This window comes from Taurulus bubalis (assembly GCF_910589615.1).
Source record: "Taurulus bubalis genome assembly, chromosome: 12".
NCBI classification, from domain to species: Eukaryota; Metazoa; Chordata; class Actinopteri; order Perciformes; family Cottidae; genus Taurulus; species Taurulus bubalis.
In genome coordinates, this window is record NC_136600.1 from 19,607,091 (window position 1) to 19,634,878 (window position 27,788).

General features: G+C 40.2%; 2 protein-coding genes across 2 annotated transcripts; both read left to right on the top strand.

Annotated features, from left to right (window-relative positions):
• Positions 1–382: 382 nt before the first annotated feature.
• LOC306744631 (diacylglycerol O-acyltransferase 1-like) lies at positions 383–13,649 on the top strand (the record flags this gene model as incomplete). The annotated part of the gene is given in 18 exon segments (XM_079227314.1): positions 383–618; positions 1,456–1,543; positions 3,254–3,294; positions 4,011–4,096; positions 6,550–6,602; positions 7,084–7,189; positions 9,553–9,596; positions 9,598–9,682; positions 10,050–10,118; positions 10,245–10,348; positions 10,891–10,929; positions 11,097–11,138; positions 11,261–11,305; positions 11,588–11,700; positions 12,105–12,170; positions 12,596–12,683; positions 12,859–12,921; positions 13,500–13,649. Coding segments are annotated over 18 exon segments (1,518 nt in total).
• Positions 13,650–22,358: 8,709 nt separating this feature from the next.
• Positions 22,359–24,892, top strand: gpr20 (G protein-coupled receptor 20; the record flags this gene model as incomplete). The annotated part of the gene is made up of 6 exons (XM_079227315.1): positions 22,359–22,559; positions 22,684–22,950; positions 23,056–23,300; positions 23,433–23,517; positions 24,394–24,519; positions 24,707–24,892. The coding sequence occupies exons 1-6, from the start codon at positions 22,362–22,364 to the stop codon at positions 24,890–24,892; spliced, it is 1,107 nt and encodes a 368-aa protein (XP_079083441.1). The 5' UTR covers positions 22,359–22,361.
• Positions 24,893–27,788: the final 2,896 nt, after the last annotated feature.

Here is a 27,788-nt window from a genome sequence, read left to right on the forward strand (position 1 = left end):
CACTGAGGCCCAATGAGTTTGCAGGAAGTCAGAACAGCAGTTCTATCTTATTTGTCTCTATTCTGGGAGGAGCCCAGGCTTTGCACCAGGACTTAAACGCTTCCTCGTTTATTATCCTTGAATAAACCCTGAGTGTGTGCCTCACCTGTCAGTTACAGTGTGCAGCAGTCAGACCAGTTACAATATCAGTCCGCTGTCACTTCATGTGGCGTCATGAATACACTCACACCTCCATTCAGCTGTTATCTGAGCCCTGGGCGGACTGTTGTTCACTTCCCTCTCCTGCGCCAGTGCAGCAGCAACAGGCATGCAACTATCAGCAGCAAACTGTAGAAGTAAACTTTGAGTATAGTTTAACAACAGTTGGTTTTGCTCCGTCACCATGGCTGACTCGGACACGAGAGGGGCCTTAGCTCCCAGGAGAAGGGCGACGTTCGCGGCGGGGAAAAGTGCGAGTCTGCTGCCGATGAATGGGAAGTCCGCGGCGGCGTGTGAGCGCTCAGTGGCCGCTGACCGCAGCGGGGACCACGGCCGTTCACTGGAAACGACCCGCTCCAAATCAAAGAGTGAGAAGCAGAAGCGCAGGAGTGACACGAGTGACACGAGTGATAGACTGAGGTGAGGCACTGCTAACTTTGCAACATGTATCAAACTGTTTCGTTTGAGGAATGTGTGTAATACTTAACGTCAGGCTTCAAGGGGCTAACTACCGCTACATTAACGTGAAGTAGCGTCATGGTTTCCGCTGTGTTAAGTGTACAGCAGGAGTTATAATGTAGTTTGAATGTGCAGCTTGCAGAGGCTGCTCAGGGTCATTTGAGGTAACTAAATCTGAAGAAGCCCTACTTGTGTTGACGCCCTTCTTCATTCATACTTTGACTTTAGTTCTACTTGGCAGAGTAAACGCAATTGTAGCACATACTTGCTGCAAGTGTGTCTGCCTGGGCCTGTTTCATTGATTAGGGGGCGTATCTAATAAGGTCCCCATAAACAGGATGAATTTGTTGGTCATCTTAATCCCCTGAGGCCTTTATAGGCTTATTTAATACCAAAGTATCCCCTGATACTGATTAGGCCCTCGTAGGTACTTAGTGTACAACACTTCAGTGAGATTTATTTTTATTGTGGTGCCACGTTACCAAAAGGTAATGATAAAAGCAGTGTGTTGTTAAGGGACATATATTTAACCACACCTTTGGATAATAGATCAATTTCTCCTTTAGTTCCCTAAACTGCTGCCACACCATTTTTATTGCTGGGTGTAGTCTATTGTTTTTGCTGATGTGTAATGTATCTTCCTTTCTTTCTTAACACTAAAACTACTCACAACCATTTCTTCTTCCTAATATTCAGAATCCGTTGTGCAATTGATGTGATGCTAGAGTCAAATGAAAATACATGTATCTTAAGCTTATTCTTGATTGTTTCACCCATGTATCTATTTTGTTTCTGTAGTTGCCATAAGACACAGGAGTCCCTGCTGAGTTCAGGCAGTGGTTACAATAACTACAGAGGAATCCTCAACTGGTGTGTGGTCATGCTGGTAAGACAAAGGTTTGAACACACACACACAAACCTACCTTCCTATGCATACAACACCATGTCCACACCCGCATGTAATTGTAAACACCTCTTTTTTATATATATATATATATATGTATATATATGTATATGTGTATATATATATATATGTATATGTGTATATATATGTATGTATGTATGTATGTATGTATGTATGTATGTTTTGGCCCCAACACACATTTTTGTCCACTGCTTTTCAAAAACATTCTGCAAATTTGATTAATAAATTAAAGAAAAAGGCAGCTTGTTGTGTAAACATTGTGCTTCCAGTTGGCAGTGTTAGATAAACCAGATACCTCTGATTTGATTGTGATTGATTGTCTTATGTTTCAGTATAACTCAAGACAAAGAACACATGACACATTGTCAGTGGCATATTTTTCAGTTGTCAGATACTAATGCACAGGTGTGGTTAGCCTTGTCCAGCAGTAAAAGAGACAAGGGGAGAGAGCAAAGTCCTGTTTAAAGCAAGCAAAGTATCCAGAAACCTGTTGATTCCACAACAGTAACACACCCCTCACTGGCCAACCAAAAGAAGAGTTGAATGACATTGTCGAGTGCGTGTGTTTCTTTATCATGATCTGAACAAAGACGCTATAGTGTGGACGTAAAGTGTTTGACAAGTTAAACAGCATTTCCAAATGCATCTGCATTATTTAAACTGAGATAATGTCCTAAAATCCCCAGTAAACACTTCCATTTTGCTTGTGCTAGAGCTGTGTTGTTTCTTATATTTGACAGTTTCTTTCTCTTTATCTTTTGCACATTACAGGCTCCTTAATATGAATGTTATGATAATGTACAGGTTACATTTGTCATAATAAGTGAAAGCAAAATATCCATGAAATAAACAGGAATCAATCAGATAATCCACTGGCATTGATTGAGGCAATGACATAAATAATTAGTCCAAATGTATAGCTATATTTATTTTGTTTTTCCATGTAAAGTGCCATTATTATCATTTGTTTCCAAACATACTCACTGTATCTGTGTTGCATCTGGTTTCCATCCAGCTTAACCACACTGCAAAAGAATGGAGTCTCAGCAATTTCTAAGATGGTTTAAATCAAACATGTTACAGCGCAGGCAAATCATTTAAGGGATGCGAGAAAAACGTTTCATGAAATAATCAAAACACAAAGAATCATCAAGTTATTCAAGTTAGCTTATTTTGAGTGTGTGTACAGTTAAATCATTTAACACGATTAACAAGTTTATGTCAAGTTCAACATCTTTTGCAGCTCTTCCTCGTCTGTGCTGGAGAGAAGACCAGGCTAGCAAAGACATTCTGTTAATCCAGGCTTTGAACACGGATCGTGTTCAGAGCAGGAGGTTTTTCTTCATTCCCACCGAACTTCTGTCCCATCCCCAGGCATTGAGCCTTTGTGCTGGGTAATGAGATATTACAATCCATTTAGAAAGAGGAAAAGCGAGGAGGGGAGATAAAAAAGAATATGGGGACGAGGACGAGGAAGAGGAGGAGAAATAGGTTGAGGAGAGGAAAGGGATAAGATCTAGGGAGAGGTAGGGAAGCAACAGAAGGAGAGAGATGATATGGAAGAAAGGATGAATTTATTTGATTAAAAGTGTTGGAATAACAATATGAACAAATGAAAGTAACACCTGAGACAATCAGATGAACATCCTTAATTTTTGCTTTTTATTCCAGGTGTTGAGTAATGCTCGCCTCTTCTTAGAAAACTTGTTACGGTGAGTAAATCTCTGGACATTATTGTATTAGTGTCTTTTTCATAGACTGATAAATGATTGTTTTTCCTTTCAACAGGCTTCCTGAACACTTGTACCCAGTATTTAATTATTAAACAGATATTCCAAAGATACCAAACAGGTTCTCAATAATTTCACAATCTTCCTGCTTCCTACAGAGGGATTTTACTAATCTTGTAAAGTCTCTTAATTAATCTACATCTCTCATAGAACAGGCACAGGTGTAATTAATTAATTAATGCAATAATAAGGACTGTATTTCACCTAGGTGAGACGATTTCAGGGTCTTGATTTTATGCATGCTGGTTAGCTGGAGTGGTGTACTGGGCCAATGTATCAGAGCCATAGTTAATGCTGTTAGTCACGCCCGAGCATTTCCTGCTGCTGTACGAAAAAGTCTATATATATATATATATATATATATATATATATATATATATATATATATATATATATATATATATATATATATATATATATATATATATATATATATATATAAACCTGTGCTGGAGTCAATGTTAAACAATTAACTAAACTTAAATCTTCCATTTCTATTGAGTAGTAAACATCTGTGCAGTATGTAATTATTTAATATTGACATTTTGAAAATAAGTGACCTCATTAATTTACTTTAAAATCAATATCTGTACTCTGGCAATTTAAATATGTTTTTTATTTTCCTTTTTTTTGGTCAGGTACGGTGTTTTGGTGGACCCTATTCAGGTGGTTTCCTTGTTTCTGAAAGATCCCTACAACTGGCCAGCAGCATGCCTAGTAATTGGTAGGTAAACTATTCATTTGTTTAGTCACCTGCTAGGAAAGCAACAACACAACCGCAGTCGCATAATTAAACAGCATAATTCTGGTATTTCAGATATAAACGTTAATATTTGGAACAATTACTTAATTTACAATTTAATAAGGAGGGAAATTAGATCAAATGTCTCTTTATAAATTGTTAAATTGAGCTTGAAATAAACCCAGTTTTTGAAAATTGGATGTTAAACCAAAGCTAGAATTACTCCTAACCAACAAAGCATGACAAATACAATGGGACATATGAGAGTAAGATTCAGCTTGAGCACAGATATATATCTACTGCTGAACTTTAATCTGGCCATGTCCCTAAATTATACCATTGAACCACTTCAAATGATGTACACGCAGTCAGGCAACAACTCTTCAAAAACATCTTTTTGACTCTGACTTTTTTTTTTCTAAAGGTTCTTTCCATGTATTTTTATGGTATATCACACTTAAAGTCTGCAGTGGTGCAGCTTTACAGTGTCTCTGGAGAGACGATCACCTGCCCCATATACTGCACACTGGTACTGTGCTGCAGAGAGGGGGAGAGAAGTGGGAAACGAGAGGAGAAGAAAATAGAAGCAAAAGGGGAAGATTAAAGGATTGGGGAAGAAAGAGAGATGTAAAGTGCTGCATTGGAACAGGACAAGAGGAGAGGGGAGGAGGAGGAGGAGGAGGAGGAGGAGGAGGAGATGGATGGATGGATGGATGGATGGATGGAGTTAAGGTAAATAACCACACTGACAGTGCTTAGAGACAGGCGTGAATGGGAGTCTGTTTACAGTAACATGGACAGTAAAGCAGCTCATTCCCAGAGGACATTCAGTACTTCTGGAGTCACTGCAGCATCTTACTCACACTCCCACACACAAATACACCAACACAAAGACAATTAGAAGTCTACAATGGAGGGTAAAGCAAACCAGTTGAGGCAACTGTTCCTGTGAGTGAACAAAATTACATTACATTACATTAGCAGTAGTGTACTATACATGTCCCGATGTCTCTGCTCTTCATATAGAAAAGAGTATTGATGTGTGAGACAGAACAAAACAATAAAATAAACACATTTTATTCTAGTAAAATGTCATACACTCCCATGTTGAAGAAATAGTTTTACTCAACTTGACATCTTTTTCAGCCGAGCAAATTCACTGAAATAAATGAAATGTTAGCAAATCATGTTTGACTAATTTGTAAAAGTAAAACGTAATTTTAGTAAAAGATACTGCTGTCACACTTGCCTTAATACAGAATCTCATGTAACTGTAATGAGCATTTCTGCAGAAACCTAGTGAGGCCACTTCATCTTACTCACTGCAAATGATGACACGTTGAATAAAATAGTTCCCACTTGTGCATGACCAGCTTGCCTGATCGACAAAATGTGGTTATCTCCACATGAAAGCGTTTTGCATGTAAGGCTTTTGTTCTCTCTTCTCTTGTGTCTTCATAGCATAAGTAAGGATATCATGACGTCAAAAACAAGCATGACTGTGCCATGAAGTACATTGATTTGGGATGGCAATGCTGATGAATAGTTGCATTGATGGCAGAGTGATAAGACCCAGTAATCAAAATGTTTGACGTCTGATGTTAACACATCTGCACACTCTAGATTAGATTGACTGACATGCTAATGCACTGATTAGGGTCTTAAAATGGAACAATTGCTGCAATTATGTGCCATCAGTGTGGCTCAGCCGGGTCTAGTCAGGGTAATGAGCAATCTACATACCAGTGGATTCCTTAACTTCATTCTGCAGTGAGTCACCCTGCAGTTTAAATTGAAAATTTGACATACAATCCAGGCCAATTTGCTCCACACAGAATCGGGCTCAGTGGCAGCATTTAATGCATAATAAAGAGTGCATTAAATACAACGTTGAGTCCAAACTGCTTTTGGCTCCAAATACTCGCATTTTACCTCTAGAATCAGGATATTGTAGCTGTTTATTACAAAGCAAGTTCTCTTTTATTTCCTTTCCTAAAGATCTGAAAATGGCAACACTAGAATATAAAATGAAGGTGTGATATATTTGCCACTCGATTGCCTTGTCACTCTAACTAACTAGCAGTTGGCATATGCTGTGCAACACATATGCTCTGTTAGTGCCGGCTCATTTCTTTCATCAGGTGTTCCTGTTTAATCATGCATGTGTTTATGTGTGTGTGCATGTGTGCGTGTGTGACAGCATGGTTTATGTATGAGACAGCACACGGCAGGTGTAAAGCTTAATTCACTCAAATACTCAACCTGAGATCAAACCAGTGCACACATTATTCCTGAAACCAACATATCTTACTGTAATTCTGAGATTTGTATTCGTATCTTTATCCTACATAGACCCTTCAGAAGTGAGTCCATAAGGGAAACATGTCATATTGACTCTTTTCAGAGGAACTGACATGAATCTCTCATTTTGACAGTGTCCAATGTGTTCGTTCTGGTGGCTCTCTACACAGAGAGGCAGCTGTCGAAGGTGAGTGGAAAAGCCACGCTTGCACTTGAACATCCGAGCACTGTGGATTTGAGCTGAACTGTTGAATTCGGAGCACTTTCACAACTCCCAGGAGGGATTATTTTTCTAAAACTGACTGACTAGCTGACCCTCCCCAACTGCATCTGCAAATGTTAAATGGTAAAATGAGAAATTAGTTTCACCATCTGCATTTAGGGCATATTCAGTTATGCTCTGTCTGTTTGGCATGAATATGGAACATCGTGAGCTTTTTAAAAACTTTAATAGGCCACCATAACTCGAAATGTGGTTCTGTTTTATTCCAAAGATCTGGTCAAAAGCAGAGCAAAGAAAAACTTAAATGTTTCATGTTTAGCTGCTATATTCTTCACATTGTTTTTACAAAAAAATGACTTCAATAAATGGTTAAAAAGAGGACAACTTGTCTTTAAGGTGTAATGTGCAAACCCCTGCTGTTCCTCTTCGCCTCTCTTCTTCCCAGGGTTCATTCACTGAACTTGTGGGATTGCTGGTCCACTGCATGAACATGGCAACCATGCTGACTCTCCCTGCTGCAGTGGTCCTATTGGTCCCTTCCGTGACCCCAGGTAAAATGTTTCTTTACTCTTATTAAAATACCATCTCTGCAGTCTTGCTAGTATCGGCTGTACAGGTTGGTAGCATCGATGATGCAGCCAAACCATTAATCATCCATTGGTAGTTAACGATGTTGCCACGTGTATAAAACAGAAAATAATGTAATTGCAATAAAGATTAGGAGGACATTCACATCCTTGCCCTTCAGAGAAACAGCCGACCAGTTTGATGGTGCAGTAAAAGACATCTCTTATACAGAGCCATAATTGGTCGGTTAGTGGTAATGGACCAGTTGGTCATGACTGGATTATTTCCAGCTGGCTCTGAGGAGAAGAGAAGAGAGGAGAGATGCCAAAGTAGGTGTGGTCTGCGGTACAGGGTCATCCAAGGGTCACCTTCTTCTGTCTTCATCAGGCTGCCTGACAGACACCATGGCCGCCCTCCGCACACGATACGATTCACCCATGATGCATTAGTAACACCTTACACAACGTGATACACCAGCACACTGTAATCCTCTGAGTGATTCATTCAAAACAATATGGCTCCAGTTCTGTTTAAAAGTGGGCTGCTTTGGTTATGTTAAAAAACAACAACAGATGATAGGTAGTTTTTCAACTTTCCCCAGCCCGACTTGATTGAATTGTGATTAAAAATGTAGGACTTCTACCAGGGACACATATTTTGATCTTAATGAACTTGAAAACGTAAAGTATGTCACTGCTAAGGTCTCATTAACCTACAAACGATCCACAGGAGGAGTGTTTCACGGCATTAACATAATATTCAGCTCAGCTTTTTTCATTCAATGTTAATTTGGTCCAAGAAAATTATTTTTTAAATCATCTGTTCCTCGCCCGTATCCTCTCCTCTCCTCTCCTCTCATCTGTTCTCTCACTGGGAGGTGATGGAGTAAAGGATTCAGTCCATCTGTCTGTCTGTTCACTCTGCGCTGCTGTTCACACAGGAAGGGCGATGACAGAGGGCAGGTGTGTGTGTGTGTGTGTGTGTGGGTGTGTGTGTGGGTGTGGGTGTGTGTGGGTGTGTGTGGGTGTGTGTGTGTGTGTGTGTGTGGGTGTGTGGCTTTTGCACCTACTGAGCACTGCTTATGCAACTAGTATTCAGTTATTGTACATTAAGCAGAGTGCAAGGAACTGATTTCAAGCTTGATTTTAAATTGTATTACACTGTTTTGTTGAACTTTGTTTATTGAAGTCACCTGTTTTCCTCATAGACTCTAAAGCTTGCTGATGTTCCTGACAAAATATTTGACAGAGAGCAACACGAGAAATATGAGGGAACATTTTATATGGACTCTAAAGAAAGACAAACACTTCTCAGGGTTTTCAGAATGCAGGTAGTGCTCAGGTGATGAATGAGAACGGTAGAAATCCACAGTCCTTTTGTGTTTTGTGTTTTGTGTTGTGGTGATGATTGGTTCCTCTGGTATGTTTTTATCCACCTCCTGTAAGCTCCACCTTTCTGTGATTATCATATACAGTAGCTCTCTTGGGAGCCAATCTAGTTGTTTAGAAGCCACATAGAGCCAGAGAGACAGATGGTTGATGGATAAGATCTGCTGTGGTTTGATGCCAGGTGTGCCGACCTGCACCTCACCGTATTGGCACAACAGGCGGTTTGTAGTTGTTTGAATGTGTGTCTTCCCCTCTGTTCAGCATGATCCTTTGCTATCAAACATATGGTGACTATTGATAAAGCCCTGTAGGCAAACTGCTCAGTTAGAGTGAGTGTGTGTGTGTGTGTGTGTGTGTGTGTGTGTGTGTGTGTGTGTGTGTGTGTGAGTGTGTGTGCACGCGCAAACTAAAACACACTACAAAATTCTTAATCTAACATCAAATAGTTTTTTCATATTGACTCACAAAAGCCAACAGCAACACAGTTTTTATGACTACACACACACACACACACACACACACACACACACACACACACTGGTAAACATGGGGACTATATTGTATAATAATGATGTCCTTGGCATAATTAGACTGCTCTGATACTTTTAGCTCAGATGATTTATTTTGCTGGGCATGTTTTGCTGTTTGTTCAAGATCGGATGACGACCTTTTTTTCTCTCTTGCCCTTCACTTTCCACTGTTTTAATCTTCCCTTCTCTCGTTGTTTTTCCTCTTGCTTTCAATTCGGTTCATCTCTCCCTACATCTCACACTGTTTTTCCAACTTTCTCCTCCCCTTTCTCTCTACTCCCTCCCTCCTTCATCAGTTTTCTACCCTCCATTGGCTTTCCCTCATCTCTGCTTCTCATCCTCTCAGACTTGTAGGCAGTATAATCATTTGGTTACAAGTTGTCCCATTTCAGCTTTATCCAAATCTCTCCCTCTCTCTTTCTCCATCAGTTGGCGGTGCATTCGTTCTTGGTACTTACACCATCCTCTTCCTAAAAGCTTTACTCCTATAAGGACGTCAACATGTGGTGCAGAGAGCTGAGCATGGTCAAAGCCAAGACATTGTCCAGGTCGCTGTCTTGTAAGTCACAAACACAAGCACATACATATTTTAGCAAAGGAGGGCTCGCATACTACATTAAAGACCTGCATGAGAACCTGCATTGAGAAATTTTAAGGTCAGTTTCTGTGTATGTTTTAAATGTCTTACCTCAGCCCCTTGCTTATTGGGTTACAGTGACATCTAATGGCACATACGTGGTACTGCAGCTCTTTGATAAAATGGAAGTTTCTTGATTACAGTTTCTTAAAGAAATCTTGATTATGTAGCAGAAATTGTTGCACGTCAACATCCACACTTGACTTTCATTATATCATTGTATCTGTATTTGTATGTAATGTAATGTTAACTCACACAAACTTCACATGTTTGTGTATTCATTCTGCAGGTCCCTCAACACAGCACTTGAATGGAGGCGACCGTAAGGTGTGTTACCCTGGCAACCTCACCATCAGAGGTAATCAAAAATCTTTTGAGAGTTTGTATGAAACTTTATTGATAATGTTTTTAGTGCCACATATTTGCATCATGTTTCCACATATTTGCATTAACTGTCACTTTGATCTCCTCTCCATCTCTGTAGACATGTGCTACTTTGTCTTTGCTCCAACTCTGTGCTACGAGCTCAACTTCCCTCGCTCTCCTAATATCCGCATGAGCTTCCTGGTCAGGAGATTGTTTGAGATGGTGAGGAAATATCTCATGTCTGCTTCAGCCAGTAATTTACACTTTTAAAATGTTGCTGTATGTTCAAGTCAAAAATCCCCCCACCGCCCTTCCAGATAATGATTGATTGAGTGTTTTTGTGAATGCTCGCACATTTGTACAAGAACCTCCCAAAAGAGAACTTCAGAGCAGCTTGTGCACAACACATATGTGTGTTTGCTTTGCATTCATTTTAAAGTCATTTTGCTAATTTCAGGGAAAACACTGGGTCTTATGTTTGTCGTTTTGGCCATCATTGTTAGTGTTTATGAAAATATTTTACACCACATTAAGTTAAGGGGACATGATGACAACAAAGTCCAACAGGGCAAGGAACATAAGCATTCAGACAATTAGACATGGAAAGCATCTCTGTTCCAGACATCATGGGAGAATTCCTTTTCAGCAGTGATACATAACTCAAATAAAGTTCTTTAAGAGTTCCAAAAGCTCCATTGTTTGTTATCTTATGCACTTCCCATATTCATGTCGCTCACTTTATTGATGTGTGTCTTTGCCCCCAGCTGTTCTTCATCCAACTGTTGGTTGGTCTCACTCAACAGGTATAGTCTTATCATGTTTTTAGTGTTTTAAGGTGTTGGTGTTGCCTTGATTGACAAAACTATGGAAATACTATGAACAAATTACAATATGGCAATATGTAAAATATACAGTTCACTGTGGATGTCAGAAAACAGCATAACATTGCTTTTTGCTTTTGTCCTATCAGTGGATGATTCCCATAATTCAAAGTTCCATGAAACCACTAGAGGTGAGGAGGACAGAATGACAGTTAAGGTTTTACTGCGAAGAAAAACAACATGGCGTCTTTTTATCCAATGCAAAGTGCTACTGTGCATCGCTTGATAATCTATGCATCTCTGTCCTCTATAGGACATGGATCTGTCCCGGATGACTGAGAGACTTCTACGATTAGCTGTGAGTAAAACACAACATATGCACCTGCATCTGTACACCTAGAAGCCTTTGCTAATGCTGTTTGTCTTAATGCTTGTTTTTGTTATGTTGTTTGTGATGGACTCGCTCTACACGAGAATGTACCACAACTTTGTTGCGACTATGGGCAGAACACATGCTCACGTTTTGCATCAGGCTTTTACTTGCTCTTAGTTTGTGACATTTAGGAGGAGATGTCCAGTCATATAGTTAATTGTTGTTATTGTTCATTTGGGTCCTTCCCTTTCTCTCACCCGTCTCCAGGTTCCTAATCACTTGCTGTGGCTGATGTTTTTCTACGGCTTCTTCCACTCGTCTATGAACTTCACTGCTGAGCTGCTGCGCTTTGGAGACAGACAGTTCTATAAGGATTGGTGGTAAGTGTTGGCGTGTGTTGCTGAGGAATTTAATGAGGTGTGGTGGACTGTGCTGGAGGACTGACCTGGTCTCACCATTACTGGTTTTTCCTTGTGTGTGTATGGGAATGGATTTGAGTGCTTTCTCATAAATTAAAATGTGAAGTATATAAGGACGTGTGGTAGATAATTTCAGCACTTTTTATATAGAGGGGAAGTAATTGTATATGTTGTACGTTTGCTGATATTAATAAATCAACTCCATCACTCAATGCACTGTAGCTTCATTACTATTGTTTCCTCTTTTCCTGTAAGACCAGAAAGATTCTAGACTTTTCATTTTCATCCATATTGATCCAACAGCCTTAGATCAATTGTTAAAACCCTGTGATGCTTCAACACTCTATTTGCTGACTCTCTTTCAGGAACTCTGAGACGGTGACATATTTCTGGCAGAACTGGAACATCCCCGTACACAAGTGGTGTCTACGGTGAGTTATTCGCACACTGCTCACACTGAGAGGGAGCATTGAAATTTATCGAAGTGAACACGGGGGACAGCCGTGGGTTTGATGCGGGGAGAAAAACTTAACAAGGCACACTGATACGTTTGGGAAATTGATTCATCTGGCTGTGAGCGAGTAAGTACTAGTAATAAATGCGGCGCCTGCAGCCAGTTCCACATAAACGAACACAGCAGCAGCAAATGCAGTGAGGTTACATTAAACAAGACAAAGCAAATGAAATGCTATTTAAAGGGTTTAAAGCCTATTTACTTTGAATTCCTGTCCGTCTGGGAGAATTGCAGCACATTAGGAAAACGTTTTAGCCATTTTTGATTTACAATGTATGTCCATCCACCACATCATCTGTCCATTCATCCATTTTAAAATGTGTTTTTTTGTCTGTCTTGCAGACACTTTTACAAGCCACTGCTTAGGAGAGGATTTAGTAAAATACTCAGCCAATCAGCTGTCTTCTTCTTGTCGGCTTTCTTCCACGAGGTAAGAGCTGAGAACAAAGAACACTTTCTCTGCTTATGTTGACACTGAAACACTCTCCGTTGCACCGTAAATGTCCTCAAAAATCCTGTTTCAGAGAGATGTTTTTGTACAAATTCTTGGATTATATATCCATATTATATTTTATCTTTGTTTCCTTTGTTTTTTTCTGTGTCAGTACTTGGTGAGTGTTCCTCTCAGGATGTTCAGACTGTGGGCCTTCCTGGGCATGATGGCGCAGGTAAGACCCAACACCTATCCCTGATGTATAAATATATATGAAATATATAAATATTTCAATTTGAATCTGCATAATATGCCATGTGATCTAGGTCCACATTTTTTTTGTCAGGAATTCACTATTAATGTTTAAAAATGTAAGACAATGAGTGTGGATAGGCTAGAGGTAGCGTTGCATTTAGTTCATAGTTTATTTGTGTCGCCAAATAATACTAAAAGTCAAAATAAAGACAAGTCGTGGATGTTCCTTTTTGAAATTTTAAAAGGTGTTCTCAGTGTTTGGGCTTGGCTTCAGTATCGTAACGTAACGTAATTAATAACCTAATTTACATATTAGCATGGGCATATTTGATACATCATGGGGACTATAGCAGAACAATATGCAATATCTTGGTCTTTGCTGAGTTTGTTAGTGTGTTATTCCCTACAGTGCATAGTTATTCACTCACAGACGACTCACTGTCATAAATCACAGATGACAGAAATCAGAAGAAAATACTTATGTGAGATTAAAATGAGTCTTTAAAACCCCAATACCCCACTGTGTTCATTCAATTCAAATGGTTATTTACTCTTCAGCTTCCATTAGCCTGGGTTGTGAGTCGCTTCTTGCACGGTACCTACGGCAACGCTGCGGTTTGGATCTCAATCATCATTGGTCAGCCATTCGCCATCCTGATGTACGTCCACGACTACTATGTCCTGCATTACAGACAGGAGGCTGACTGATGTGTGTGTACACACACACACACACACACACACACACACACACACACACACACACACACACACACACACACACACACACACTGTATCAACAATCTTGCTCTCATTTTGTCTCACTCTTTTGGTCTCTCACAAACAAACACTTGTATCCAGTGCAGCTATCATACTTTACACGTCAGGATGAACTGATCATAGTGTGTTTATATTAGACACCATGTCCATTGTATCTTCTTACAGTGTAATGTGTTTCTTCCTCTACATTTATTTCTTTAAGTTGGGAAAAGTACAAATAACTCCAACAGAAAAAAAAGTTGAATCTTGAAAAATCCCTGTAATGTCGGTAGTGAGGCCTCTCTTCTGTATCCGGTGATATACGTAGTCATGCAGCTTTTCCCTCAGGTGATTTTTCTTCTCTGAGGTACCGTATGATGTTTTGCTGCTCGGCTCGCCTGTGTTCATGGCCAGTATATTGACGGAGATTTATGATCAAATGTGTTTCCTTTTCATGAGCAAACGGGGCTTAATCTGTCTGGTTTTTAATGTAAGTGGGACACCACTAAGAAGAGTACGATTTTATTAAAGTACGTTTTTTTTTATGACATTTTACATTGTCAGTTATGAAAAGGATAGCTAGCTGTGTGTCTGTTTTTCTTCTTTTTACCTAAGTGCCAATTTAATAATACAGCACACATCAGTTTGTGCAACACTTTTTGAGGTGATTTTTTTTTTTTCTTCTGTTTTTTGTCATGCTGCTATCTCAAGTAATGAAATCTAATGATGCGTCTAACTACAATGTGTGTGTCTGAAAATAAACATTCAGAGTTAAATTGAAGACTTACTTTTCAGTGTATTATTTGTTTATTATTTTTTTAATACAACATTTCTAATTAGATCAAGGTAGATTGAGATTCAAAGCAAAAGACAGGTGGGAAACTCGCACAAGAAACCAGAAGAGAAGGAGCAATATTCCCAGAGCTTTATTATAGTTGTATATACAGTAGCTGACAAACATATGCAAACATTTATCACAGTAAATACGGACATCTGTAAATGTGACTGCCATAGCAGGGTATGAAGTTCAGTTCAAGAACATATTTCATAACTGATCTGCTGCTGATCTACTTTTTTGAGGAGAGTCATCAGCAGGTAAAGGGAATCCCTGACCCAAATACTGCACAGGTAAGTCAGTTACACGTGTGAGGAAGTTTTGACCAAGAACTGAAGGAACTGCTTCCCATCACCATGACTCATATTTTCTAACCTCTACTTCAGCATAAACCCTGTTGTATGTCCACTCAGGAATCAACACTTATTTATTCCATTCCTCCTTCACTTGCTTTCCTTATTTACTCGACTGCAGTCTATGGTCAGCGGTTTTCTTAATCATTTGTAAGCCTCTGCACTAAAGAATATGAAAAGGAATATTGTTTAAATCTGTCTTGTTGCTACAAGTACATTTCCGAGTCAGACTCCCTTTTTATTCAACTTACAGGTCCATGTCACAGAAAGAGATATTACATTTACACACCTTTTTGGCCCGTAAAAATAACACTAAACTTCTTGTTTTACTCTCATTCCTAAAAGAAAAACTCACTTCACCGTCATCCCAAATCATCCCTCATATCAAATCTACTTTTACATCATTATTTATTTTTCGCATATGTCTTCTGAGATCACATATTACTGTTTGGAATTAGTTTTGACGTGATAAATGACATTTACCATGTCTCTGGTCTCCAGTCATTTTTGATTCTCACATTTTCTTGTATAAGTTTCAATCACAGGCATTTAGCACACCACAAGTTAAATGACTTAATAAGACCGTTAGTCTGTGAAATTCATCTTGATTAGGGCACCTACCAGGATTTATATCAAACTTAAGACGGTAAAACATCATTTTACTACTTTGCTATTGGGCATCTCAGCCAGGGGCACAAAGCTGTGTCTGTGTGTGTGTGTGTCTGTGTGTGTGTGTGTCTGTGTGTGTGTCTGTGTGTGTTTGTGTGCAGATTTGTCATTTAGAAACTGAACAGGACAGGACTGTGAACCTGTACTTTGTCAGCTTGACAGTAAATTAAACAGAAAGTCTGAGACATCTCACGGAGATTCTGTATAGGCGTGTGTACGTGCTCTTTGAGTGACATTTGGTTAAACAATCGTCAGTGAGGATTAGAGTGTAGAAGTGACATGAGACGTAGCCTTGCAGAATACCAAATACAATGTAGAGTATCAGCGCTCAAAGAGAAAAATACTATTCTCTCCTTTTCTCCTCTTTTTATTCCAAGAATTAAGATGAATTAATTAAAAAAAAGGACTTTCAGCAGAGGTAGCAATGCTCGTCTGGGACATGTGAATAGGAACTCATTGAAAACCAAGACATTACTGCTTATTGTCAGGCTTTAGAAAATGCTGACCTATATGTGATAATGAGGTGATTTTAGTAGCAAAAAGTCATTTTCTTCAGTGGTCATTAAAGTCTCACTCTGTTGAACATAAATACTCTGAAGCGGAGGGTAACGGTTTACAAGATATGTGGTGGGCAAGCAATGTTTCTGCTTGCATCTTGACAAGAGAGATATGTGCAATTATTTGTTTTAGCAATCGATTCCTCACATCTGTCCTCATAACCGCCACCAATGTCAAAAAAATAAGCTTTTGCAGCAGGACAGGCGTAATCCTCCATCCATCCCCCTCTCGCTCCTGACAAATAAACCGTGAGAGAGAGGACGGGGGAGTGAAGAAAAAAAAGTACAGAAACCTCTTCATCTCTCGTCTATCCTCACTATTCAGACGGTTCCCGTCATAAACAAAGTGTTCCAGTTCCCCTGGTTGGACCGAGTCACACATGTATGCACCACTCTCTGTATATCTGCACGCATAAACATATGTCATGCAATGATCCGTCTGTCATTTCAACACCTATACATATGGACAGACAAACTGTACTCATTCTGTGTTCCAATATTTGCTTCATCTAAATTATTTTCCTTCTCTCTCTGTCTCTCTCTCTCTTTCTCTCTCTCTCTCTCTTCTTTCTTGCTCTCCTCCTGACATCCGTTATTCCGGATCTTTCCGAGAAACGCTGACAGACATCCAGTGAGTGATGATGATCCTCTAGACAGGAAGCTAGGAGACACAAACCTGTCTCATTCTGCAAGATGGATGGAGCGTTGGTGCAGGGACACATTATAAAGAGACTGAGCCTTTCATCTGAATACAACTTTTCTGGATTGAGAATCAAGTATTTAGGTGATACACAGAACAATTATGCTCTATGTCCCAAATAACTGTTTAAATGAGACACACTTGATACAAAACCCAAGTTTTACACTAATGTTTTGCTTTTCATACAGATCTTTGCAATTGCAAAGACACACAAACTGGCAAGTGTGGCACAATTACTGAAACCACTAACTCAGGTCACCTAATGCCCAGGTATAATAGCCCAGACACATATTGTCTGCTTTACACTAAGAAAAATTAAGAAAAGATAGAAACTTTCTTTGTTTCTTCTTCTGTCAAATTGTCTGCCTCCTCTGAAGATAATATCCACAATGCAAATGGTCTCAGCCGTAACAGTATTTACTGTCTCTGTGTCAGGATGAGAAGGAACATCAAATCACTAGTTAAGCCTGATTTGTTTTGTAGCTCAACACAGTGAGATGAAAAGCTCTGCTCAGGTTCAGGATTTTGTGTTTTTCTTTTAATATATATCACTGTGAATCATGACAGCACAAATCAGAAGGCTTTCTGTCGTCGTCTTCCAGTTTGCTCCCATATTTCATTTTGTATTCATATTCAGGATGCATATCGGAGTAAATCCCTTCTCTTCGATAGAGCCTACTGAATTTACTCGTACGCTATTATATATTAAAAAGGAAGAGATTTATGAATGCACCAACACATGCATTTTATTTTTTACAAATGGTTTCTTCATTTTTTATTCACTTCTTAAATGTCTTAATGCCAAGAATTAGCTTTGTGCTATTTCTTGGTATTACAAAAACATTTGATTTTCACAGTCCAAAGACAACATTTTGAGGATACAAAGTTTTCAGGGTTATATATTGGTACTGATATTTTTTTCAAAATGGGTGCATTATAATTTCCTAAATATAACAGTGCACAGTTTAATATTAGACTACGGTCAATAAAGTTATCTTGTCATCTTTTCAACAGCTTTATAATGTTTTTTCTCTCATGTTCAATTAAACGCAATGTACTGCACATTATTGGTTAGATAACCAGTTCAATCTTTTTCTATATGCGTTGTGCTGGTGATGGCGTGTGCTTGAGGATATCTGGAGTGTGCGTCGATATGTGCACGTGTGCTCTGGTATCGGTGTGTGCACACTGTACAAGGACAGACATGTGCGTGTCCCGGCAGAATCTAAACACATACTAAGTATTACTTCCTGTCTGAAGAAAAAACTGAGGGAAGATTTAGATTGAGAGGGAGGGAAATAGAAAGACAGAGTCATTGGAGAGAGAGGGGGGGGGGGGAGTGAAAATTATACTAACAGGGAAAGAAAAAGGAGGAGAGAAGAATAAAGACACATGGAAAGTAGTGAGACATTGAGAAATCAATACACTGAGTGACGGCTGACAAAGTAACAGAAATGGTAGGGATGCACATATCTGAAGGAGTGTGTTGATCCCTACAGCCAACTGGCATGACTCAAGAATCTGAAAGGAGACACAACTGACAGACTGACAAGAGAAGTGAATTCCCACTGAAAGGCTGAACCTGCTCCAAACGGAAAAGTGACGGATGTAGCTGGGTGTTTGGAGATGGTGCAAGGGTGCAGAGGTCACTAAGGGTTGAAGCATCCTGACTGTGGAAGAGATCCAGCATCACCTGGTTGGTTGGACGCTGACGGACATGAGGACACATCGGCTTCACCAGAAACAGATTTGACTTTCACTGGAGTTAGTCTACTGGTTTGACTGGTTAGTTTCTCCTTTTTCTCTAAAGGTAGGTGGTCTCCAGCGCTGGATAAACTGTATTCTGTTTTTTTTAAAGAGAGACAAAGTAGATCAGGTCTTACAGTTATGTTTCAACCAGGAAACTAGACTAATAGAAAAAAAAGTAAAATTAAAACGATGTATGATGTATGATCAGTGTACTATAAATTGAGTGCATAATTGTAACATTGAATAGACTGAATAAGTAAGCAACATCATCCACGAAAGACTTTTGAGTGTTATAAGAAGTTACGATCAGAGAATGTGTGTAACTTGTTCACACATTCAGAGAACATGAAAAGACTCCTGTGAACTTTTAATGCATGTACACGTACAACCGTCGCTAAGATTGGAGTTACAGTGGCAACAACATTTTTCCATTTGCCATGAGGGACTTTTTGTGAAGCTATAATTTGATGCAGGGCAGCGTGAGATCTGTATTCTACTACCCCATCCTGTCTGTCTCCCTTTCTTTATATATCTCTCTTTCACACACATACACACACACATGAACGGGACTCCCACGCTGCTGGAATTTATTTGGACAGTGTTATTTGTGCTCTGCCTCTGGGCCCTATGCTCTCCTCTCAGTATCGCTTTACAGTCATTGCATCACCACTGTCTTTGATGTCAGAAGAGCAAGAGCAACAATGGGACGGCAGCAGTGATGCATTAGATTACTACCATATTATCGGTGTATACTCAAATCGGAGGCCAACACAAACTTATCCAGTATTCCATCTATTTTCAATTAGCACCGCTGATGACTGTTTAGCAAATCCAAGAGTTTTTTTAATTTAATTTAATTTGGTATCTGCATTTGGGATTTAGCATTTTACCCAAATCTGATTATGCCTGGTAGTGTTTAGGCCAAACTTGACAATACAATGCACACCATTTAGAGTAGTTACAAAGGAATGGTTATCAACTCTGGGCTCAAAAGTTGATTTTATCCTTATTTGAACTCTAATGCAGGAATAAAGCACTTGATCAAAACCATGCTACATTTCTTTAATGGCTCTACATAGGTGTGGTGCTAACACATTTTAGTTTAGCATGTTTGCATTCTTACATTTGATAATTAGCCTTAACATAACTTTAGCCGTTGGAAATGTCATTACTTTTGCAAGTATTTGGCCAAAATCTGTTGCTCTTCCTGCATCCAGCGCTGTCATTTGTCGTGACGTAGTTGGATGAAAGGAAGAACTACAGGCTATATATATGCTTGGGTTTTATAGTCTCCAATAGACTCTTGGTAGCCGGGGGACAAATGCTGGGGGCGACTGTTGCACGCTCTAGATGCCTGGAGCTTGCAGACTTTTCCTTGTTCTCTTTGTTTGGATTGCAAACTGACTACATTTCCAATAGCGAAAAATATGCCGAGGATGTTATAGAAAAGGAAACATTTTACAGTATTTTGACTGACTTGGATATTCAGAGCTAGAGTGTACGGCAGAAGGAATGCCACGGAGTGAGGCAGAGGCTGCTGCTGCCGTGCAAGAAGATAAGGCCGGGCGTCAGAAGCTTGTGCGCAATGCATCCTGGGTATATGAGCTAAGCTCAGTCATGTTAGCACACACTGAATAATGTATCGCTTCAATTGACTACATTTACCATCAACACTGGTTGGACATGCACATAAAAAGGTGGCAAATTTGCCCGAGATGTACAGGTGGACTCCAGGACATAATGACATCACTGATGGGTGTGGCTACAGATGCTACAGAGCACTCCTCTTTAGCTTTGGATAGTTAGATCAGAATATGTTGGTGCTCAACATTCATCTTTCCAAAGACCAGCTTCGACAACAAATAATAGAAAACCAATGGGATGTATTCCTTATCCTCGCCATTTGTTTCTTAACAGATAAGTGGTTTAACACACAATTTCCCCCAGAGCAACGCTCGTTAGCGTTGTTAACGATGATGAACTGTAGCTCCCGGTAAGATGAACAATATCAGGGGATGCTACTGTGAAAACACCCATTTATTTCCTTCAATGGTCTTCATGTTCTATGGCTTGACTGATCTTGTTAATGCAGATAAATCACATTATGCATGCCTCACCCTCAGCTGAGCATGTTATTCTCATTAGCTTGAATAGACTACATATTTCATCAGCCCGGCGACGATAATTCTTTCTGAGAGAGATTAGTTGTGAGCCACGAGCAGACACAACACAAACCTATACAGTCTGGCACTCACATGAGCAATTAAACTACATTTGTCATGGAAGAATAGGGTAACATTCCAGCCTCCAGCCAATGTGGGGTCGAAACTCGTTGTGACACTCCATGGAAAATATGGTGTTCACCTCATTTGACAGTTTTTTTTGTTCTAAATGCCTGTTGATTTCTCATAAATTTGACTTGATCAATACGCTTTTTGTATTTGCGTCATCATCCTCAACTCATACTATGCTTTTGTTATTATGTAAAGTCTAATCTCCATCCATCCTCACACTATATCCCATTGAGATACACTACATGTGGCACAGTCACTGACTGCCCTCTGCTGTCTATAGTATTCACGCCTGGTAGATTGTGGTTCATATTTGCATATTTCCCTCCTCACAGTTGAAAACACCATATGGAAAAGGTCACATAGTTAACTCGAGTGTCTAATTTTATAAAGTCTCACAACAGCAGGATTGTGCTTGTGCACTGCAGGAGATTATCACCGCACTGTGAACATGTGAAATGTGGAGGAAAAAAACCTGCTGCATTCTGTCACAGGGACATCTGTTACAGTTTCTTGTTCACCTTTGAAGGAGTTTCCATTTGAACTGTTCTCTGCATTTGTAAGCAGTTATTGCACATATTGTAGCTTTAGTTCCAGCTCTATTCACTTTGCAGTGATGTTAGTTTAATCAGTGGATGTTTCATCTAGTGCCTTCTCACCAATACATGTGTCTCTGGGGTTGTAAAGGTCTCAGTGCTGCACTCACTGAATTAATTAAACATATAGACTAAGATTACTAGAAATTTGAAATTGTAAACATCCGGGAAATCTCGTCCACACATAATTTATCCAGTTTACCCAAATCCACTCTGTTTATACCAATTCCGATAGGAATGCGCCATCTTTCTATGAGGTAAATAAACAGGCTGTACAGATTACAATTGATTCACACAGGCACAAAGTTACTATTTGTGGTTCAGATCTGACCTGACCTAAGCTATTCAAATCAAGTTATTTCTTCTGCCATGAAGAAGTCACAAGGTGTCTGTGCTTTACGAAAAGGGCGGGCCAGTAATAGTTCAAATCTACATTTCTTACTGGAATTAAAAAAACCTTGAACAAAATATACCCCTCACACAACATTGCTGCATAAATAAATAGTCAAATTATAACAAATTATCTAAATTAAGTCTTATATTTGTTTAAAGTGGCTTAGTCAGTTTGGTCATGCCAACAGCAACAACCCCACTGAGGAGGAGCGAGTGGACGTCAGTGCAAGAGAGAGAGAATCTTTGCTCAGTATGTTTGTCCATGAGTGCATTGGGTTTAAACTAATACCACAGACTTTTGTAAATGTGCATGTGTTTTGTCCCTGTCGCCCTAATGCATGCTGGGATAGCCGGCAGCCCCTGAATAGGCACAGAAATGATCAGATGGGCATTGTAGACACCTTCCATTAAATCTTACAGTTTGCACCCTGACTCAAATGTAAAGTCATTGTTAACTATATTGCAACGTTGTGTGTGTTGTCCGACAGTTTCTGCAACGACTCTGGATCGTCATCATCATTATGATGGACTTAAACAACACTGAGTCCTGGCTTTTTGTCAACACTTCATCTCCCATCCTGCCTGTAATAGCCAGTCCCAGTAACAGCAGCGGCATGGAAGCGTATCTTCAAAGACTGGCTCACTTAGACGAGGGGCTCTACAATGACTTTTACGGCCTTTGGATTGCACTGATGGTCATAAACTCTCTCATATTCCTGGTAAGCACTCTTTCGGGAGCCCTTGTTGTAAAGAAGTAAATATTACCAACATCTTTATATGAGTTTAGAAACTCATAATGACAATGCTTGTCATGTACAAACTCCCTAATTCTCCTCTTCACAGGTGGGCATGGTGCTCAACACAGTCGCACTTTATATTTTCTGTTGCCGCACCAAGAACAAGACCACCTCTGTGATCTACACCATCAACTTGGCGGTGACGGACCTCTTGGTGAATCTCTCTCTGCCGACTCGCATCCTGCTGTACTACAGCGGGGGAGCTTGTCTCACCTGCTCCTACCTGCACATCTTCAGCTACTTTGTCAACATGTACTGCAGCATCTTGTTTCTGACCTGCATATGCGTTGACCGCTACCTCGCCATCGTGCAGGTGGGTTCGGCCTTTAGTTTGGAAACAGAATTGGTCTAAATAATGCTTTCTGAAGCCTAACATGCTGAATACCTGCTCACTACATATTTCCGTTTGTCCTTGCAGGTTGAAGCTTCCCATCGGTGGAGGAACCACAGTGTGGCTAAATGTGTGTGTGTCTCAGTCTGGCTGCTTGCCATCGTGGTCACCTACTCCTTCCTGTCCACTGCTTTCCAGCACCCTGGCTGCTGTCTCTCAAAGCTCCTCGTTCTCACCATCACTGAGTTCTTTCTACCCCTCATCATCATTATGGTCTTCACGTTGAGAATTATGTGGGCACTAGCCGACCGCCGCCTGATGCAGCAGAGCAGGTACAACCAATGTTTTGTTTGCTATAAAATGACTATTTTTTTGCAGTATTTAAAGCTGATTGAAAGCACCAGAGGCACACAGCTGATGGGATGTCACAGTGCTAGTTTGAACTTGTAACTGTATTTCTTCAGGGAGAGGAGAAGGAGGGCTGTTCAGCTGCTGACCACAGTGCTGATCATATTCACTGTCTGCTTCACACCCTTCCACATCAGACAGGTGAGTGAGACACAGGTTGACATTTATTTTAAAAGGAAAATAATGTAACTACATTCTAAGACAGAGAAGTATTAGAATTTTCCTTCTGATGCCACCACTGCAGTGTACGTTAGGTCCTAAGTTATACTGAACATAGAGTCAATTCAACTTTTGAAGAACATTTGAGTGTTCAAAAAGACTTAAAGAAGACTATCCTGCTCATTTCCATGATCATACATGTATTTAGGGTCGCACACATCTTTATTTTTCTGATTATACCTGTGTCCTCCCTCTGCTTGAAACGCTCCAGTTTAACGAGTTTTAGTGGAATTGCATCACTAGGCCACTGAACAGCTTGGGTCCATGTTTACTTCCTGTCAGCTGATGTCATTCACAAACTATGGGTGTTTCTCAAAGGATTAGAGGTAGAGGATTAGAAGTAGAACTTCCAGGATTGTCACATGATCAATTTTCCAGTACGAACACATGCATTGCCCTTAAATATTTAGGTCCTAAAAGTTGTGAATCGCAATAATAGCCAAATCCTGTGTTTATACCCCAATTATACCGCAGTTTATACCCCAATCCTACCTCCTGGCCCGAGGACCAGGAGGTAGGATGAAAGGAAACACTAGTGCGCTTGTTTTGTGGGCCCCATAATGCGTCATTTTCATCTGACTTCTCTATACTCGGAAGTCTAACTTTTTTGGCGCCACTGAGCAACAATCATGCACAAGTAGACATTGGTTTATTTTAAGCAAGCCAAGGTTGGGAACTACTGTGTTATCAACATGAGGAGGTGATTATGCAATATAAGTTGCTGCTTTTATAATTTTTTTGACGAATTAAACAACCTTGTGTGTGATGTCATGGCTGTGTTGTCTTATTGTGTTGCAGGTGGTGGTGTACTTCCACCCTGACATGCCTCACCATGTGATAGCCTACCACTTGACTGTCACTCTCAGCAGTTTGAATAGCTGTATGGATCCTATCGTCTACTGCTTTGTTACAAATAATTTCCAGGTAAAACTGGAGTACTTTCCTTCCTCACCTTACTTCATTCCATTGATCCTAACATCCTTCCTCTCTGTCACCTGTCCATCTATCCATCCATCCTTCCCTCCGGGCATAATTTGTCCACCCGTCACTCATGTATTCGGTTATTTACTCATCGATTCACTGAATAATTTACAGCTTGTTTCTCCCTCAGGCCACCATGAGAAATATTTTCCGCCGTGCAGAGCACGAGCAGACTAGTGGCGACATCATCAGCATGCAGCACAGCTCCAAGGCCTCAGGTGGGACGGCGAACGCCATCACTAATAATGTGATCATGATGACCAAGATCCCCACTGAACTGCAGAAAGACAATGTGGGGGAGAAACAAGCACTGTGAATCCTCTTTTGCATGGGGTGAAGAAAACTGAGAGTTACTAAGATGGCACAGTCGCCAGGAGAAAGGTGACTGATATTTCTGGACCAGTGATAACATATAGGTCATTGTCACAGTGCTAAATAGAGCTCAGGATCAAGAGCCAATGATGACATTTATAGTAATACTAATACTAATACTATAAAGGCCAACGAATTCAGCTATTTCAGCAACCTAATAACTTGTATTACTTGATTCAAATTACAACATTGACAACAGACAAATGTATCCTGCAACTTAACATTGAGAAACCTGCACGACTTTGGACCTGTGACTTTTCCACTGTGAGAAGATCTCCCCATGCCAGACCATTTTGCCACCAAATTGAAAAAATACAACAGGAAACCACGCTGACTTCAGTATTATTACTTGAACCACATAGTGACAAAAGCCCCTGCCTCGCTTTTTTAACCATATTTGATGTAATAGTAGAGATATGTTTTACCTTTAAAGTGTCCAAATTGCATAGTTTCAATGTTTGTAACATAACAGGGATAGTGTTGCAGCTAACTTGTTGCATGTAAAGCTTTATGTCATACTGTTTGCTTCTCTGTAAGCACAATTGCCATTGCAAAGACAACCACTGATATCTGTGACTTCTGTAATGCAGAATATAATTTGCCAGGACATTCAAGAGCATTCAGGACAGGTATCCACATAAAGGAGATATTGCTGACCACCCTGATTCCTGTTGGGACTATTGCATTATTGTATTAGGGGGGAACATGCGCTGTCAAAAAGACTTGGATCAACTTCTTACTGCAATGCCTGGTTGTTAACAGGAGAGAATTCAACATCATATAAATGCATCACATTGTAAAACAGACGGCATCTGTATATGTTTAGCCCATGGACAAATATTGATACGTGATACGTGGATTGCACGGTGACCGCTTCAGAAGATCCACTGCAAGAGTTAAGGGAATAATAAACTTGTTTGTGCAATAGAGGGCGACATTGCACTCCCATTCAAGGACCATTACAAAAAGAAACCAAAGAAAATGTTTTCACTCAAATATAACTTGCTTGGGTGACTGAAAGCAGCTACAATGTGAATGTTTTGTTTGTAATATTATTATAAAAAAACTATATTATTATGTTCTGTTATGTAAACACTTTGTCATTTTGTTTCATCAACAATCAGCAGAACCTTTCTTTGCAGAGAACATGTCATATCAAATGTATAATAGAGAAAATATGGGGGGAAAAAAAGGGATGTTCAAGCGAGTCAAATGCTTTTTTTATAAACTTTTTTAATTCTCAGATTGATAGGGTCAAGTTCTAGTGAATGGGTCATCAATGCAATACCATTGTAGTGACGCCACCTCTGTCTGGTTCTGCCTGTTTATTAAAATGTGAAAACATTCTCCAAAGTCTTCATTTTATATTTAAGGAATGAGGTTTGAATAAAAAAAACTGCAACCAATAAGTTGATGAATACTCAATTATCAAAATGTTAAATATAATGCTTCTTTTCAAACTATTAATACATTACTATTTGTATATTTGATCACTATGGATATTACAGTTTTTCATAGTGGCTTTGGTACATTTCTCAAATAATCCTTAATTTGCAAAACAGTAAATGTGATAAATAATACACAGTAGCACCTAGATTTAAATCTTTTCCAGGGTAACAATCAAGAAGAATGTGGATTGGATAAATTATTTTAAAAAACTGCGATGTGCTCACTATAGCAGAGACGCTCTGCTCGACTACAGATGGCATAACAGGACGGCTCGGGACATGTTGTTCACCGAGAAAGGTGAGGTGTGTTATGTTCGCTGACTCTTGAACTTCCATTGCAAACAAACGGAACACTCTGAACATTGTGTGTGCATGAGAGACGGCTCGTCCTGACCTCAACAAACTCCCAAACTCATCCAAACTGAAAATGTCTCACAAGGAGGTTAAAAAGATTGATTTCCACCACACAACTGATTACTGCCAAATCCTTAGTTTATCCTAAATGCAACGAGAGACAACGTGCGTGCACGTCCAGGACTCAGGTCCAGGACAAACATTACGTAATCAAATTTGATCAACAATTGATAACGTTTGAAACAGCAGACAATAATGATAACTTGTTTGTATGGTGTGCACAAGTGACTTGTTGCTTAGAAAGTTAAACAAGTAGTTTTGAGAATTCCCGACCAGTAAATATGTAGCAGCACGACTGGAATAGCGCGTGGGAGTGAAACACCATCACTGTGATGCCCCGACTGAGCGGAGGTGAGGAGCTTGATGACGCAATGTGCGTCGTCTGACAACCGCGCCTCGCTTTGTTACTGTGGAAACCCGTGAGATTGACGAGTGCGGTGCGCCAAGTGGTCACTCAGTTAGCCACATTGCTAATATAGCTACTCCAAACCCACCATTGGCATAACGCGGAGCCGCTTCCTGACTTCCCCTCAGCGGAGTAAACCCGTCGGTATGTTACCTCTTTCTGTCTCTGCCTGTCTCCGCGTGCCTCACTCACGTATGTAACCTATTAGCCAGCCTAGCTCGCCGTGGTAACGTTAGCCAACGTCAAACCTCAGCCAGTGCACAGTTAACACTAATGTGTGCGTGAAGAGTGACGTCGCTAACTGTAGCCACGTGCACTGTCCTCACGCGCAACACAATACATAACTATGCCAACACGTTAGTTATTCATTACGTAGACTGGGGAAGAGCTCGCGGGGTAGGTGGCTCAGGTAAGTCGTGTCCGCGAGACCATTAGCAGAGCTGCCCTCGAGCTAAAAAAACGCCGGAACCCCGACAGCCAGCCAGCCAGCCACCGCGCGTGCCTGTGGGCATCTCTCCCGTCCACCTCCACGCAGGTGAGTGTCACCGCGTGCTGTGGGCTTCTCGCTGTCC